The sequence below is a fragment of the Erythranthe guttata genome, chromosome 7, assembly GCF_056151865.1.
Source record: "Erythranthe guttata isolate IM_541 chromosome 7, IM_541, whole genome shotgun sequence".
Classification (NCBI taxonomy): Eukaryota; Viridiplantae; Streptophyta; class Magnoliopsida; order Lamiales; family Phrymaceae; genus Erythranthe; species Erythranthe guttata.
In genome coordinates this window covers 8,267,977-8,282,354 of record NC_142539.1, presented here as the reverse complement: position 1 = coordinate 8,282,354, position 14,378 = coordinate 8,267,977, and the positions used below count along the sequence as shown (strand labels likewise).

The 14,378-nt window shown below is 31.8% G+C and overlaps 1 protein-coding gene and 3 long non-coding RNA genes across 4 annotated transcripts; 1 reads left to right on the top strand and 3 right to left on the bottom strand.

Annotated features, from left to right (window-relative positions):
• Positions 1-752: 752 nt before the first annotated feature.
• LOC105972665 (uncharacterized) lies at positions 753-3,683 on the bottom strand. Its single transcript, XM_088820259.1, has 5 exons — positions 3,657-3,683; positions 2,634-3,169; positions 2,382-2,507; positions 2,002-2,262; positions 753-1,892 (listed from the first exon to the last, which is right to left on the bottom strand). Exons 1-5 carry the CDS (start codon positions 3,681-3,683, stop codon positions 854-856), a joined length of 1,989 nt encoding a protein of 662 aa, XP_088676385.1. The 3' UTR covers positions 753-853.
• A 3,928-nt stretch (positions 3,684-7,611) lies between these two features.
• LOC148769141 (uncharacterized) lies at positions 7,612-8,187 on the bottom strand. The gene is made up of 2 exons (XR_016032022.1): positions 8,080-8,187; positions 7,612-7,923 (listed from the first exon to the last, which is right to left on the bottom strand). It is a non-coding gene; the product is annotated as an uncharacterized LOC148769141 (long non-coding RNA).
• A 2,258-nt stretch (positions 8,188-10,445) lies between these two features.
• On the top strand, positions 10,446-11,906 carry LOC148769140 (uncharacterized). The gene is made up of 3 exons (XR_016032021.1): positions 10,446-11,177; positions 11,270-11,302; positions 11,592-11,906. It is a non-coding gene; the product is annotated as an uncharacterized LOC148769140 (long non-coding RNA).
• A 785-nt stretch (positions 11,907-12,691) lies between these two features.
• LOC105972696 (uncharacterized) lies at positions 12,692-13,251 on the bottom strand. The gene is made up of 2 exons (XR_001174157.2): positions 13,112-13,251; positions 12,692-13,048 (listed from the first exon to the last, which is right to left on the bottom strand). It is a non-coding gene; the product is annotated as an uncharacterized LOC105972696 (long non-coding RNA).
• Positions 13,252-14,378: the final 1,127 nt, after the last annotated feature.

The window sequence follows — 14,378 nt, the reverse complement described above, 5'->3', positions numbered from 1 at the left end:
GATTTATTTCATTTGTAACTTTCCCTAAAAAAAACAAATTCGCCCGCTATTTCGTGTATTATTACACGAAATCCACTCCATAATTTCGTGTATTGTTACACGAAATATAAGTGTTTATTGTTATAGAACACGAAGGACGAAACTGTTAGATTGAAAAAATTTCGTGTATTTCGTGTAATAATGCACGAAATTGTACATCATATTTCGTGGAGTTTTCCACGAAATTGTACATCATATTTCGTAGATTTTTCCACGAAATATAATGTAATGTTTCGTGAAATTCAGTACGAGATCACTAATTGATTTATTTTTTAATTAACCAATTTATTTCAGACACTCAAATTGACCTAAAAATTCAAATACAAATACAAATTGAACTAGAATTCAAATACAACTACAAATTGATCTAAATTTCAAATACAAATACAAATTCAACTAGATTTCAGATACAACTACAAATTGATCTAAAATTCAAATACAAATACAAATTGAACTAGAATTCAAATACAACTACAAATTGAACTACCGACCAGACTTTAATTGTTCGTACAAGAGTAGTCGGGGTTTGTACATTTTGAGTAAGTGCCTCAAGTTTTTAGCTCTATGGTGTACCCATGCCAGATGGATTGGTGGTAGAGGACTATTCGCGGCCAAATTGACAAACATGAAATGATTGTTGTGCAATGTCACAACAATGATACATGATAAGTGACCACTGCCAAACATAGGAATGTAAGTCATACTCCCTACTTGAGTCAAAAGTACCACTAATGCACTGTATCTGGTAGCAATGGTCAATCCCATTTCATTCATGTCCATCCAATAAGCTTGTGGACAAGGCCCTGAGGTCCAGTCACACTTGCGTGACCTCAACGTATCCGGTACTGCCAAACATCGCCGTGTACACATTAGCATGCTCGTATAACTCAATAAGCAACTCCCCTCTCACTTGCGGCCATCTTTCTTGATCCCCGTACACGGCTTGAGCAACACACCGGTACCCATAGTTGCCATCCGCCATCACGTTAACATAATCTTGAATAAGACGGACCATAAATTTGGGCACGAAAGAATAAAAGTCGATTCCTTCATGTGCAGGTATTGTAGGGGCAGCAGATTCTTGTGTGGGAATACGAGAACCACGACCTTTCATCTTCGATTGAGGTGTTCCATCAGTGCTTCTCTCAACCTTTGCTTTAGGAATCTTTGCACCAGATGAGGTTTGGCGACCCTTGGAACCACAAAACGACTTAATTGTCTCCTCATCAATATGATACTGCCATCCGGAAGGGTCTCTCTTTGTCGAGTTATTCTTTGGTCGTCCTTTGGTCTTAACAAATGATGGCTCGGACAGATGCGACGTAGACGGATAAACGATGCCACGCAATGAGGCCACGGCATTTATCTTACTCGTGTAATTAATCTTCTTCAAACTGCAATTCAGGTCATCAATCTGTCTATCCACAATCTCCTCGCGGTTAACTTGATACTCGGGTAGCTCCGAAGGCTCAACTGCCATGGTACTCCAGAATGGATGCAAGTCTGAAATGACGAACGTGTCATTATCTTCCATTTTCTGCACAATTTTGCACGCGCATGGGAGCCCATGAGTATTCCAAAGATATTGTGTGCAAATACTCGGATCTTGCATCGTCGGGGACTCCATCTCTTGATCCAATTTCTCTAATGCCAGATGCGTAACATAACAAATCAAACCCTGAAAACACGGCCATGCTGCAGTATGTTTCGTTATCTTGGATGATAATGAAAAATCGCATTTCAGCTGACTAATTTGGATATAAATTTGGTCCCGAAGTTTGCCTTGCACGTTATCCAGACCTCCGGTCGAAGCATTTAACCAACCCTTCGCTGAAGAATGAGCACTCTCCACCCTATCCAATTACAACAACAATCAAAGCATACAACGACAGTCTAATTACAAAATAAATATTATTTTTATATAATATATTTTATCATTTAAATAACTAAAACATGTAATACCTGTTGGTGCTCGTGTTGCCAAAATGATACACATTGCGAGTATAGGCTCGAACAAACTTCTCCTTGTATATCAACCACGTATCATTCAAATACTGTATCAGTCTAGGATACCCTGCATACCGTCCAACAATTTCATTGTAATTGTAATGATACTCTTCTTCGGTTTCTGATTTCACCAGCTTAGCCCACAGCACACGTCGGAATATTAGACCTTGGTCTTTGTTGCCTCTCATATATTTCGTCGCATTTGCCTCAACATATCTGTTTATATGGAATATACACAACATATAATACGAAAATGGGAAGACATTTGGCAGTGCTTTCAAAAGACCCAACTCCTGTCTGTCAAGATCGCATCAGGTTCGACACCATCTAGCAACTCTTTCAAACAATTCAAAGTCCACTCGTAGGTGTCTGCATCTTCATGTGACATAAATGCAACAGCAATTGTAAAATTTCTCCCAGCTGGAGTTATCCCAATTATTTCTAAAAGAGGCATAGCATACCTACAACAATGTTGTTTTTACATATTTAAACAATACAATACATTAAAACACAATAATCATAATTTAAACAATCGTAATTTTAATTACTTATTTGTTTTGTATGTGTAGTCCATCAATATAACATACGGGAACAGCCGTAGTAACTTAATAGATTCGGGACATGCAAACATAATATCTGTAATCGTGTTGCTCGTTTCACTATCGACGCAATGCCAATATCGATACTCGCCTTGTTGAAAGTTATGCATCATATACTGAATAACAGTCATGCCCTCCATTTCCTCTGATTTAATCTTGGCCAACTCATTGTAAACATGCTTCATAGAGGTTTGTATCGTCGGATCATCTTTCCTCAATCTATCCATGATTAGCATTGGCTTCACGTGAGAATTTCGCAATTCTTTAATTCTTGCTTTCTGTTGTGGAGTTATACGACTGGTCGTACCTTGTCCGTGAGGAAACAAAGCCGGACGATGAGTATGCCTGCCATCGCTGACAGTCAACCGCCATAATTCATCAAACCTTGACTTTTTGCCAATCAATTTGAACGGACAACCACATTTTTTAGTTCCAGTGTTTCTAGGATCTTCCACATCGATATTCGTTTGTCGGCCATGTCCGTATTTGTCACATGTCAAGTACTGTGCATTCTCCCTTCTAGACTAACAAATCAAACCGTGACAGTGACTAACTGCAGTTGCTTTGGCCCAGTTGATTAATTCTTCCCTACTACCGAACACAATATCAACTTGGAAGAAGTGAGAGAAATCTTCTTATTCATTTTGATCCAAAACCGAGGGATCAAAATACAAATTGTCTTCACATGGCTGCGTAAATACAAAAAAAAGTTAGATACTTGCACAAAAAAAAAATAATACTAGGTATTTCGTGTAAAAGTACACGAAATTAATGTATACATTTCATGTAGTACTGCACGAAAGGAATAACAAAACAGTTTACTTCTGTTTCGTGTGACTTTACACGAAATAAGAGGTATAATTTCGTAGTATTGTACACGAAATGACTGGAAAAAACGAATAAGGTGTTAATTTCGTGCAAAACACCACGAAACGACTTGAATAATTTCGTGATATTCTACACGAAACGACTGAAAATCGAAAAAAATCACACTAAAACGTAATTTCTTACCTCATTTACGGGATCGATGTTGGCCATCTTGATAATCGTTGGGTTTTAACTGATTTCTACGAAAACAAATCACGATCTACAAAAGTTGAAATATTTGGAGGTTGAGAGGATTTTGTAAAAGGTTAAAGTGTTTTTTGACAAATGAAGTATTTCGCACTGTAGCTTGAAAAAACCGCACTATGAATAGTAAACTCCTTCTTTTTTTTCATAAAAGATCATCAAAGACAAACACTCCTCAAATTCTAATAAGTTACTCCAATTTCATCAATCAAACATTCATATAATCTCAATTTCGTCAATTAACTAATTTTGATCATTTGACCTTAATTTTGACCGCCGTTGCTTTTGACCATAGTTGATTTTTTTATTTTTTTAATAATCTGATCAACATAGTAAGATTAATTTTTTAATGTTTTTTCTTTCTAAAGTAATATTAATTATTTATTTTATTTGTTTGTTTTTTTTTTCTTTGAGACAATGTTATTGTGTTGTTAACCGATAATGTTACTGTGTAACACAATAAAATAAATTTATGTTGTTGTAATGAAATGTTAACATAAAACACTAATGCATGCTTTTGGTTATATTTTCTCAATTTTGATTGATAAGAAAGAATAGTGTCAAAATAAAACACTTTTAACACCCATTCCAAATATTAAAACTTTTTTAATTTTTCTTAAGGTCTCTTTATTTTCTTCCTCAAAAGCATTTGGTGCTTACTAATGCATTAGTGATATCGTTTTCTTATATTTTTTAAAGGGACAATATTGTAAAAAGAAGTACATAGAAAAAAAGAACAAGTGAATCATATATTCAGTTATAAAACATAGTGGTGCATCACCAATTCCAATAAAAAACGCTTATATTACAATATAAATATTGTAAGAAGCGGTAATCGGGTCGGAGGCGGTCAGGCACCGACTTACCATTAATCGGTGCGGCGGTGATTAATCGGTGATAAATCGGAAATAAATCGGTTTTTAAAATTTAATATAATGTATTTCTAGATATTACTTATAATAATCGAAACATATATAAAAAGATATTTAAACATAGTTATATTTCCACCATGTATATATCATAATAACATAATAAAATTATAATAACAATAAGATCATAATACATATATATCCTTATATAATATAAATGAAAAGGCAATTTTTTTGAATTTTCATTTAGAGGGTGTTTGGCTAAGCTTATAAGATGTTAAAAGGAGCTTATAAGATGTTTTAGAGCTTATAAGCTCTTCCAAAGTGTTTGGTAATTTTTTAGAGAAAGATCTTAATTTTTTTTAAATAAACTGTTGGAGAGTAAATAAGATTTTTTTAAATAAGTACCTCTACCCCACCTTTTTATTTAAGATCTTTTAATGAGTAAAAAATAGGAAATAAGCCCATTATCCAAACACTCTAAAAATTAATCCTAAAAATAAGATGTAACAGCTTATCAGCTCTTAAAACATCTTATCAGACGTAAGAGCTTATCAGCTGTTTAAAATAAGCTTAGCCAAACACCCTCTTATTCTTGAACATTCCTCGCTTACATCATTAGTTCTTTAACAATAACAGTTAACATAAACAAAATAAAGCATAAAATCATATTTTTTTTTAATATTAAAATCCCAACTTTTATTTTGAATTATTAAAAAAAAAAAAAAAAAAAAAAAAAAAAAACCACGATTTTTGACCGACTTTTGCCACCGAGTTTGACCCGCTTAAAGATTTGACCGCCTCAGACCGCTTCGGACCGCCTAAAACCGCATCACAGACAAAAAATCAATTTTTCCAACCTTTACACTAAAATCGTAGAGGTTTGGGACCGCCTCCTCCTCGGAGACCGATTAATCGGCCGCCTCGGCCAATTTTTAGAACACTACTTAATATGTATGTTTTGCTATTTTTTTTTTTTTGAAATGCAACATTTAAGGTGAGTGTAGCTGATTAATTTTTTATAATTTTTTTGCTTTTATTTATATTTTTTTAATTTTAGTAAGTATGGAGTTACAACCTCTATTTCGATTTGTCTTATTATTTTGTTCAAGAATTTTGTTTTAATGGAATCGCCCCTTTAAAGTCTTTTGGATTTTGAGTTTTGGTCTTCAGTTAGGGTTGAGTCAATTTACTCTCGAATTCAATATTTAAACTTGTATTTTCTTGCTCAAACTGATCAACATCTTTTAAAAAGATCTTGTATTTCCCCTCTTGAAATACACACACACCACACACACACACACACACACACACACACACACACACATATATATATATATATATATATATATATATATATATATATATATATATATATATATATATATATATATATATATATATATATATATATATATATATATATAGGGCTGGCAATCGGGCCGTGTGAGCCGAGTCTGGGTCGGCTCAAACTCATATACCATCGGGCCTCATTAGTATAGGCTCAAGCTCAAATACCATCGGGCCTCATGCCTATAGGCTCAAACTCGGCTCACGTATTTTTTCGGGTTTCGGGTTTATATCGGGCTTATATCGGGCAATAAATAAAAGAAAATGCTATTTGCGGTCACAAAATTGCTATTCGCGGTTTATAACAAAACCCCCCAAAACTTTTAAAAATATCAAAAAAACCCCCAAAACTGCAAATAGCAAAAAAAAAAAAAAAATTCGAAAATTCGAAATCAAGCTTGAAGAAGGGTTGGGCTTCGATTTTTTGATGTAATTTCGACTCTTTTATGTGTAACATGCATTGGGTAGGTCGATTACAGAACCAATTTCATGTTAAAAAGCCCTACTAAATCGATTTGTAGGGCTTTTTTTTTCGCAAAAAAATGTTCGAACGCCCAAGATGGGCGCCCAAGGCGTGTACGAACGCCCGTTCCGGGCGTTCCTACACGCCTTGGGCGCCCATCTTGGGCGTTCGAACATTTAAAAAAAAAAAAAAAAAAAAAAAAAAATTTTTTTTGCACTGGACGCCCAACTCGGGCGCCCAAATGCAGCTTGCACGCCCAACTTGGGCGTGCACTGCATGAATGGGCGCCCAACTTGGGCGTTTACGCGTTTTGGGGGGTGTTTTTGGATTTTTTTGGAAAGTTTAGGGGTTGTAGTGAAATAAAGTGTTTTTTTGGGGGGTTTTGTTAGAAACCGCAAATAGCAATTTTCAAACCGCAAAAAGCAATTCCCTAAATAAATTACATATTTTACAACTTTGTAGTCGGACGTGGAAAGAAAAAAAAACCTCACAGTCTAAGAGAAAAATCTAGAATATTCATTAAAAATCAAAATAAGATTAAAAAAAAAAACCATAGTCTACTGTTCATTAACGAATGAAGGTTATTGTTGTAAATATTTAATCCTTAAATAATTATATGAAAAAATGCATCCGAGTCCAAAATATAAAAAAAAAAAAAAAAAAAAAAAAAAAAAAAAAAAAAAACTAAAAGCAATTATAAATGTCTTTGTATCTCTTTTCGAAAATCTTGATTCATGATATATATATTTAGTCGGGCTTTATTCGGGCTGAGCCATGGTAAGCTCAAACTCGGCTCATAGTTTAATCGGGTTTAATGAAACGGCTCAAACTCGGCCCGGCTCACAATTAATCGGGCTCGGCTCAAATAAAATCGGGCCTAGCTATCGGGCTTCGTTCGGGTAGGCCCGGCTCAATTGCCGGTCCTATATATATATATATATATATATATTATATATATATATATATATATATATATATATATATATATATATATATATATATATATATATATATATATATATATATATATATATATATTCTTTAATTACAATATTTGGCTCAAATAATATACTTTAGTGACTTGAAATGTATATATTTAGTCTTCAATATTTATTTCAAATATATGCATGTAAAGATGGAAGGTAAATTTTTTACGAGCTAACCATATGAGTAAAAATACCTATACATATAAAGGTAGCAAAAATGCATCAAAACCCCATGTAAATAAAAATAAAGGTGAATTTATTTGATTTCATCTTACAATCACTACAGTTATTACATGAAATTATTATTATTGGCTATATATGATTATTGTGAACACTCCACATTTCATTTTATTGAATATAATTTGAAGAGATATGTCATTAAAAACTAAGACAATTACTCATTTTAAAAGGACGCTTCATGGTGAAACTCTTGCTACCACAATTAGCATCAACGCACACGACAAGGGCAGCTCTCGTAGTTCATGTTGGTTGCAGTTCCATGACTTTCACCCCATACATTTTCTAGGAACAAGGTATAACTGCAGATTATAAAATTTTAAAATTAATTAATAAACAATTAGAAAAGTCGAGCGCTCGAGATTTTGTTGAGCTAGCTTATTAGATTCCAGTTTATTGAAAACATGGTATGGGGAATATAAATGTAGAATTCATTTAGAATCATAAGTTAATTTTACCTGATGAAGTGATCAAAAGGAGAGCAAAGAGAATTATTTTAGGTGTAGTACTCACCATCTTTTTTGTTGAATTTTTCATGTGAGATTCAACAGAATTTATAGGCAGATTTTCATCCACATTGTATATCAAACAAACTCCATGACCCAACATAGAGCCAATTGGGGGTCGTGGCCCCCCAACATTTCTCAAATCCTTTAATACTATATATAAGTACAATTTTTTCGTGTAAAATAGCATTAAACGGCCTCGTCTCTCAAGTTTTTTAATTCATTTGGCCCCACGGATTTAAAATCATGACTCCGTCAATGCTCATATCGTTTTCATACAAGATCATGAAAGACAAGCACGTCTTAAATTTTAATAATTTACTCCAATTTCATCAATCAAACTTTAATATAACATCAATTAACCAATTTTGATCATTGACCTCAATTTTAACCGCCGTTGCTTTTGGACAACGTTGAGGTTTTTTTTATCAAGTCGACATAGTAACATTAATTGTTTTTAATGTTTTTTTTTTTTTGCTTTGTAAAGTAATATTAATTATTTCTTTTATTTTTTTTAATTTTTTTTCCGGACAATTTTATTGTGTTGTTGACCGACTGATTTGTTGCTCGAGTCTTTTGAGCAACTCATGGAACTCGTGATAGTTTGAACAATTATCGGTTTATGCAAAAGAACGATTTTGTTCTTCTTTCTTTCTATTTATCAAAAGTTCAAAATATATTAATCCCTTATAAAAAAATGTTATATACAAAGATATATATGAATCTTGCTTGATTTTATAGTTACTTAGATGATTTTGTAGTTAGAACTAATTAATCTTGACACCATTTCAAGGTATGTGCCAAATAAATGATCAACCAATTCATTTTAGAAAGAGTTTTAACCTGTAGTTAAAGTTGATTTATTAACAAAGACATGATAATTAATGTACCCCATCAAAAACTCAACCATCATCACTACATATGTTTGATGAGTACAATAAAAGAAGATTAAGTAGACGAAACGAACACACACATTTAAATATCCTTGTAATTAATCGGGTTTTAATTGAATCTACTTATACGTGCACATTTATATTTATCTAATAGAAGTTTAGTTTTGCATTTATGTACAATTGTTTTAGGCAACAATTATTATTTCAATATAAAGAAAGTTAAAGCTCCTTCGATTCTTAAAATCTTGAAATACAAGAAGAGAATTCCATCTTAATTTATTTCAGAGGTAATTAACTTGTCTCTAGCTCTCTTTCTTCTTCCATTGAGTATTATTTAAAGTAGCACTTTGACGAGGCAACCATTTGAAATAAGGCAGTACCTACTTTCAAGTAGAAAAAGAATTTGCTTCTCCGCCTAAATGAACTGATTAATGACAGTCGGTTTGAGGTTAAAAGAAACTGCTCGTCACCTAATTCAAAATTGGAAACTGGAATGGAAATTCCGAATGTCGATGATTTCAATTTGAAATTTTCGACGTTGGAACAACATTTTTCATTCCGAAATCCAAGAGTTCAGATTTGGATTTTTTTGGAACGGAATTTGAATGCATATTAAATTTTCGATTTTCGATCCGATTTTATTCCGAAAATTTCAAATTAAATTCCAAAAACTTACACTTATAATGTCAATATTATTATTTATTTTATGTCACAGCTCACTAAAAATTTGGAATTTTCGAATTCTGCAAACTCCAATCCAAAAAAATTTGATTTTAGAACAATGTTTTTCATTACAATTTTTGAAATCCTGATACCCGAATTTTTCGAGTTTTGTTTTTCTGAACGGAGTTGAAAATAGTTTTTCTCTTCCGAAAAAATTGAAATTTTGGTAACGTGTCGATTTTGATCCATCCGATTTCCACCCTTACTTCTAATTAACAACTGAAAGTTTCAACATAAAATAAAGAACTTTCAACATAAAATAAAGAAACAATATCTGTTCTTTATATCTAACAGAGAAATATAAATAAATATTGGTCATGTGAGGAATTGTGCTAGAATTTATTCATATATGATGATGAACTAGTTTTTTCGATTTTATATTAGCCATCAACAAAATAAGACTGAATATATATTAAGGCTCGTATGGCTACCTATATCGGATAGTGAGATTGAATTAATTCCCCATTCAATAATTAATTATTAAGTTAGTATGCATGGTCTTAATTACCAAATTAAATATAGGGGCAATTTGCTATAGGTCCTCCTATAAGAGATTATATGTGTTAAAATCCATCTAATAAACTCTAATTTCCAGCAATTTTTTGTATTTATAATTTGTCAAAAGTACCCCTATCAAAATCTCTAGTAATATACGGTAAAATATATCTTCAAAATCAAATCCCCCATTTCTCTCCCTATTAAACTGCAAATCCGAAATTCCAATTGCAAAAATCGTGAATTCGATTTCTCCCCTTATTCTTCAAATCGAAAAACTCACGACGGATTTTGAATCCTTCAAGAGGTTTTGGGTGTTTGGTCGTTTGCAGTTTTACCAGGTCGTTTGCATTTTGTCTTCGTTTCGATTTGCTGTTCAATTTTTGGGTTCTTGGTCGTTTGCAGTTTTGGGTTGTTGCAGTTCTTGGTTCTTGGTTGTTTGCATTTTTCGATTTGCTGCATCTTTCAGTTTTCGATTTTTGGGTTCTTTGTCGTTCGCAGTATTCGATTTGGTCGTTTGCAGTTTTCGATTTGCTGTTCAATTTGCTGTTCAATTTTTGGGTTCTTGGTCGTTTGCATGTTTGGGTGTTTTGGTTGCTTGCAGTTTTAGATTGCTGCAGTTTGCGGTTTTCGATTTTTGGGTTCTTGGTCGTTTGCAGTTTTCGGTTGGGTCGTTTGCAGTTTCGATTTGCTGTTCAATTTGCTGTTCAATTTTTGGGTTCTTGGTCGTTTTACCAGGTCATTTTGGGTACCAGGTCGTTTTGGGTGTTTGTCGTTTGCAGTTTTACTTCGTTTTGTTTGCAGTATACAAATTGTTGTTGCCCACTTTGACTTCGTTTTGTTTGCAGTTTACAAATTGTTTGTTGCTCGGGATCAACGGCTGGTGTTAGGGTTTGTTGTTTGGAGTTCATACGATGGCCAAAACACGATTAAGTCTTGGTAATCAATGATCCTTTTGTATTTAGTTTGTTTGCTATTTATTTCAAATATTTCAATAATAATTTGAGAAACCGTTTTTTCCCCCTTAACAGCAAAGGATGATGATTTCCAATCCCCAAAATCAGGTAAATTGAGGGGTTTGTGTATGTTACGACTATGGTTATGTTTATTCTAAAACAATACGTTTGAAGAACCTAATTATGTGTTCTGCCTTTGCTATTTACATTTATCTGTTATGAGTGTGCAATTTGAATTTCAATATGTTCGTTTTGGATTTCCAAATTTTACCGGTTTTGAATTCCTTGTTTGTAATTGCAGTTATTGTTTGCAATTTGCTAGTTTTTGTTCATTTTTGCAATTTATTGTTTGCAATTGAAAGTCTTATTTAGTTTTATTTTGTGTGTGCTCAAATAGCTACGTCAACGAAAAAAAGGAACAAGATATTAAATGACTTTTCAACGTCTTCCGAAGGGGGAAAACAAGAGCAAATCAGACTGCAAACAAGTCCTTACAGAACAAGTTATTACAGAAGATCCTTCAATCCCACAACATTCACTCAAACCTCGTTTCACTTGTTCACATCTTCAACCGACATAAATTTGAAGAACACCACATTAAATGTGATCAACGAAGTTGTATCTTGAAGTATTTTGTACTTAACGTACTAATTTGCTACTAGACAAAAAATATGTTTTTGGTGTCTGTTATAATATCTTTTATTTTGTATTTCGTGTTTTGAAATTATTTCATATTGCTCGAGTAAAAAATACACTAGGGGCAGTGTTGTTTATTATTTGTGTTTGTGATTACTATATTTGTTATTTATTGTTTGTGTTTGTCGTTTACTATTTGTTGTTTATTCTTTACTTTGTTGTTTATTGTTTGTGTAATTTTAAGTTATAAATAGCAATTTGCAGTTTTATATTATATATTGTAATTTCTTTTTGGTTTGTTATTTTTTTTTTATGATTTGTTGAAGTAAAACCAGTTAGAAAATGCAAAACTTTAAAAAAAATACAATACCTTTGAAACATACGAAATAATAGTTAATATTCAAAATATATGTAAATAAAATAATTTTTTTAACAAGAAATGAAAATTAAATTTCACAAAAACTAGAGGCTTGAGAAAGAAAGAAGTGTGAGAGAAGAGAAATGGAGGAAAAGGCGTCTAATGTGTGGTGTGGGGCGTGGGGTGGGGGGAGAGAAGTAGATGCCGTGTGTGTGAGAGAGAATGAGAGATTTGTGGGATTTGTTCCCTCAATTTCCAAAATAACTATTTACATATAAATATTAATTGAGGGTTATTTATGTCTATACACTAATAATTTTATTTTATTTTATTAGTCAAAGGACCTACACCTATATTCATCTAATACAATGGACCTCCACCTATATAAGTCCAAAATAAGGGGTGTCTAGCCAATTTCCCCTTAAATATATTATGTTCATGATCTTAATTAATGTGCTATCTAGATTTGTTTTTCTTTCGATTTTCACAATGGGATACATATATAAACATAATGGGGCCTTAATTGTTTGAGAGAGTTCATTGCCAACACTCTTTGGTTCATAATACAATAATTATTTTTGAAGAAAAGTTAATTAAAGGCTTTTTTTAATTTGTAGTAGTGCAGACAAGGTATCATCAACTCTTCTAACGAGTGTTGTCAATGCTCACACACGACTTGGTTCTTTCGCCTTTCACGACAAAGGCCAAGCATCTTCTAGTACCACAATGCGCATTATTAATGCAGTCCGCATCTTTTCGACACGACGTATTACCACATCTTTTAGTAATTGATGCTCTAGTAATACTTGATTGCACTTCCATGGCTTCCAGTCCATATATTTCCGACGAACTAAGTATAACTGCAGATATTAATTAATGTCAGAAAAAATATAATATTAATTACTTTATTAAGAAAGGCTTACATGTGGTGATGAGGATGGCAAAGAGAACTAGTATAGGTGATGCAGTAGTATTCTTCATCTTTGAGCTTGTTTGTTTGTTTTTTTCTTTTCAATTTGATGGTTGAGACTAACCAAATTTATAGGCGATTTCGATCATGCACATACATCACGCGAAACCCATGAGCTGTATTATGGTGGTGTTTGCAAAAGCTTATTTAAAAGCAAAAGTTAGGGAGTTGGTTTTAAATGCTTATTCCAAGAAGTTGGGGGTGTTTGCAAATTTGCTGGAAAATTAATTTAAATAGGAAAAAAAATTCGATGGTTTCGTCTAATTATCGTTTCCTAATTACTTGGGGAGTTAAGTTTTTCTCTCTTGATTTTTTTTTTTTAATTTATTTTATTTGATCCTTTTCATTTCTTATAATTGTGCAAGTAGATTCAGAAACTCTGACAAAATCATTCTTATTTGAATTTATAAAATAGTTTATTTTCCAAATAACAAATTCATCTGTCTTCATATATATCTAATAGTTTTTTCTATTTTATTTTGTTGTTGTGCTCATGCTTTATGCATGCAACCGTCTCCACTTATTTAGTGGCAAGATGTTTAATAAATGTAATCAAGTTTTCACTACATCTTATATATAAAAGAAAGAAACGCTAGGGCAACCCTTAGAAACCCTAATGTCATATTTGTAAATTTTTTTTCAATTTTTATCAAATTTTTATCTCCTTAATATTATTTTAAATATTATTTTTGAATTTTATCATATTTGTATCCCCTAAATATTATTTTAAATATTATTTTTTATTTTTATCAGATTTTTGTCTCCTAAATATTATTTTTTATTTTTATCAAATATTTATCTCCTAAATATTATTATAAATAATATTTTTTAATTTTATCAAATTTATATCTCCTAAGTCCTAACTATAATTTTAAATATAATTTTCAACTTTTAGCAGATTTTTATCTCCTAAATATTATTTTCGAATTTTATCAAATTTATATCTCCTAAATAATATTTTAAATATTTTTTTCGAGTTTTATCATGTTTTTATTAGTTTTTTATCTCCTTAATATTATTTTCGTTTTTTATCAGATTATTGTCTCCTAAATATTATTTTCGATTTTTATCAAATTTTTATCTCCTAAATATTATTTTAAATAATAATTTTGATTTTAATCATATTTTATCTCCTAAATATTATTCTAATTATTATTTTCATATTTTATCAACTTTTATCTCATTAACATTATTTGAAATATTATTTTCGATTTTTTATC

What these genes read in the sequence shown, in the direction of transcription:
- LOC105972665 (XM_088820259.1), bottom strand. Translation starts at nt 3,683, where the DNA reads ATGGCCAACATCGATCCCGTAAATGAG. An exon ending in ACATCGATCCCGTAAATGAG is followed by an intron (nt 3,170 to 3,656) that starts GTAAGAAATTAC and finishes TTGATTTGTTAG; the next exon opens with TCTAGAAGGGAGAATGCACA. An exon ending in GGCAACACGAGCACCAACAG is followed by an intron (nt 1,893 to 2,001) that starts GTATTACATGTT and finishes GTAATTGGATAG; the next exon opens with GGTGGAGAGTGCTCATTCTT.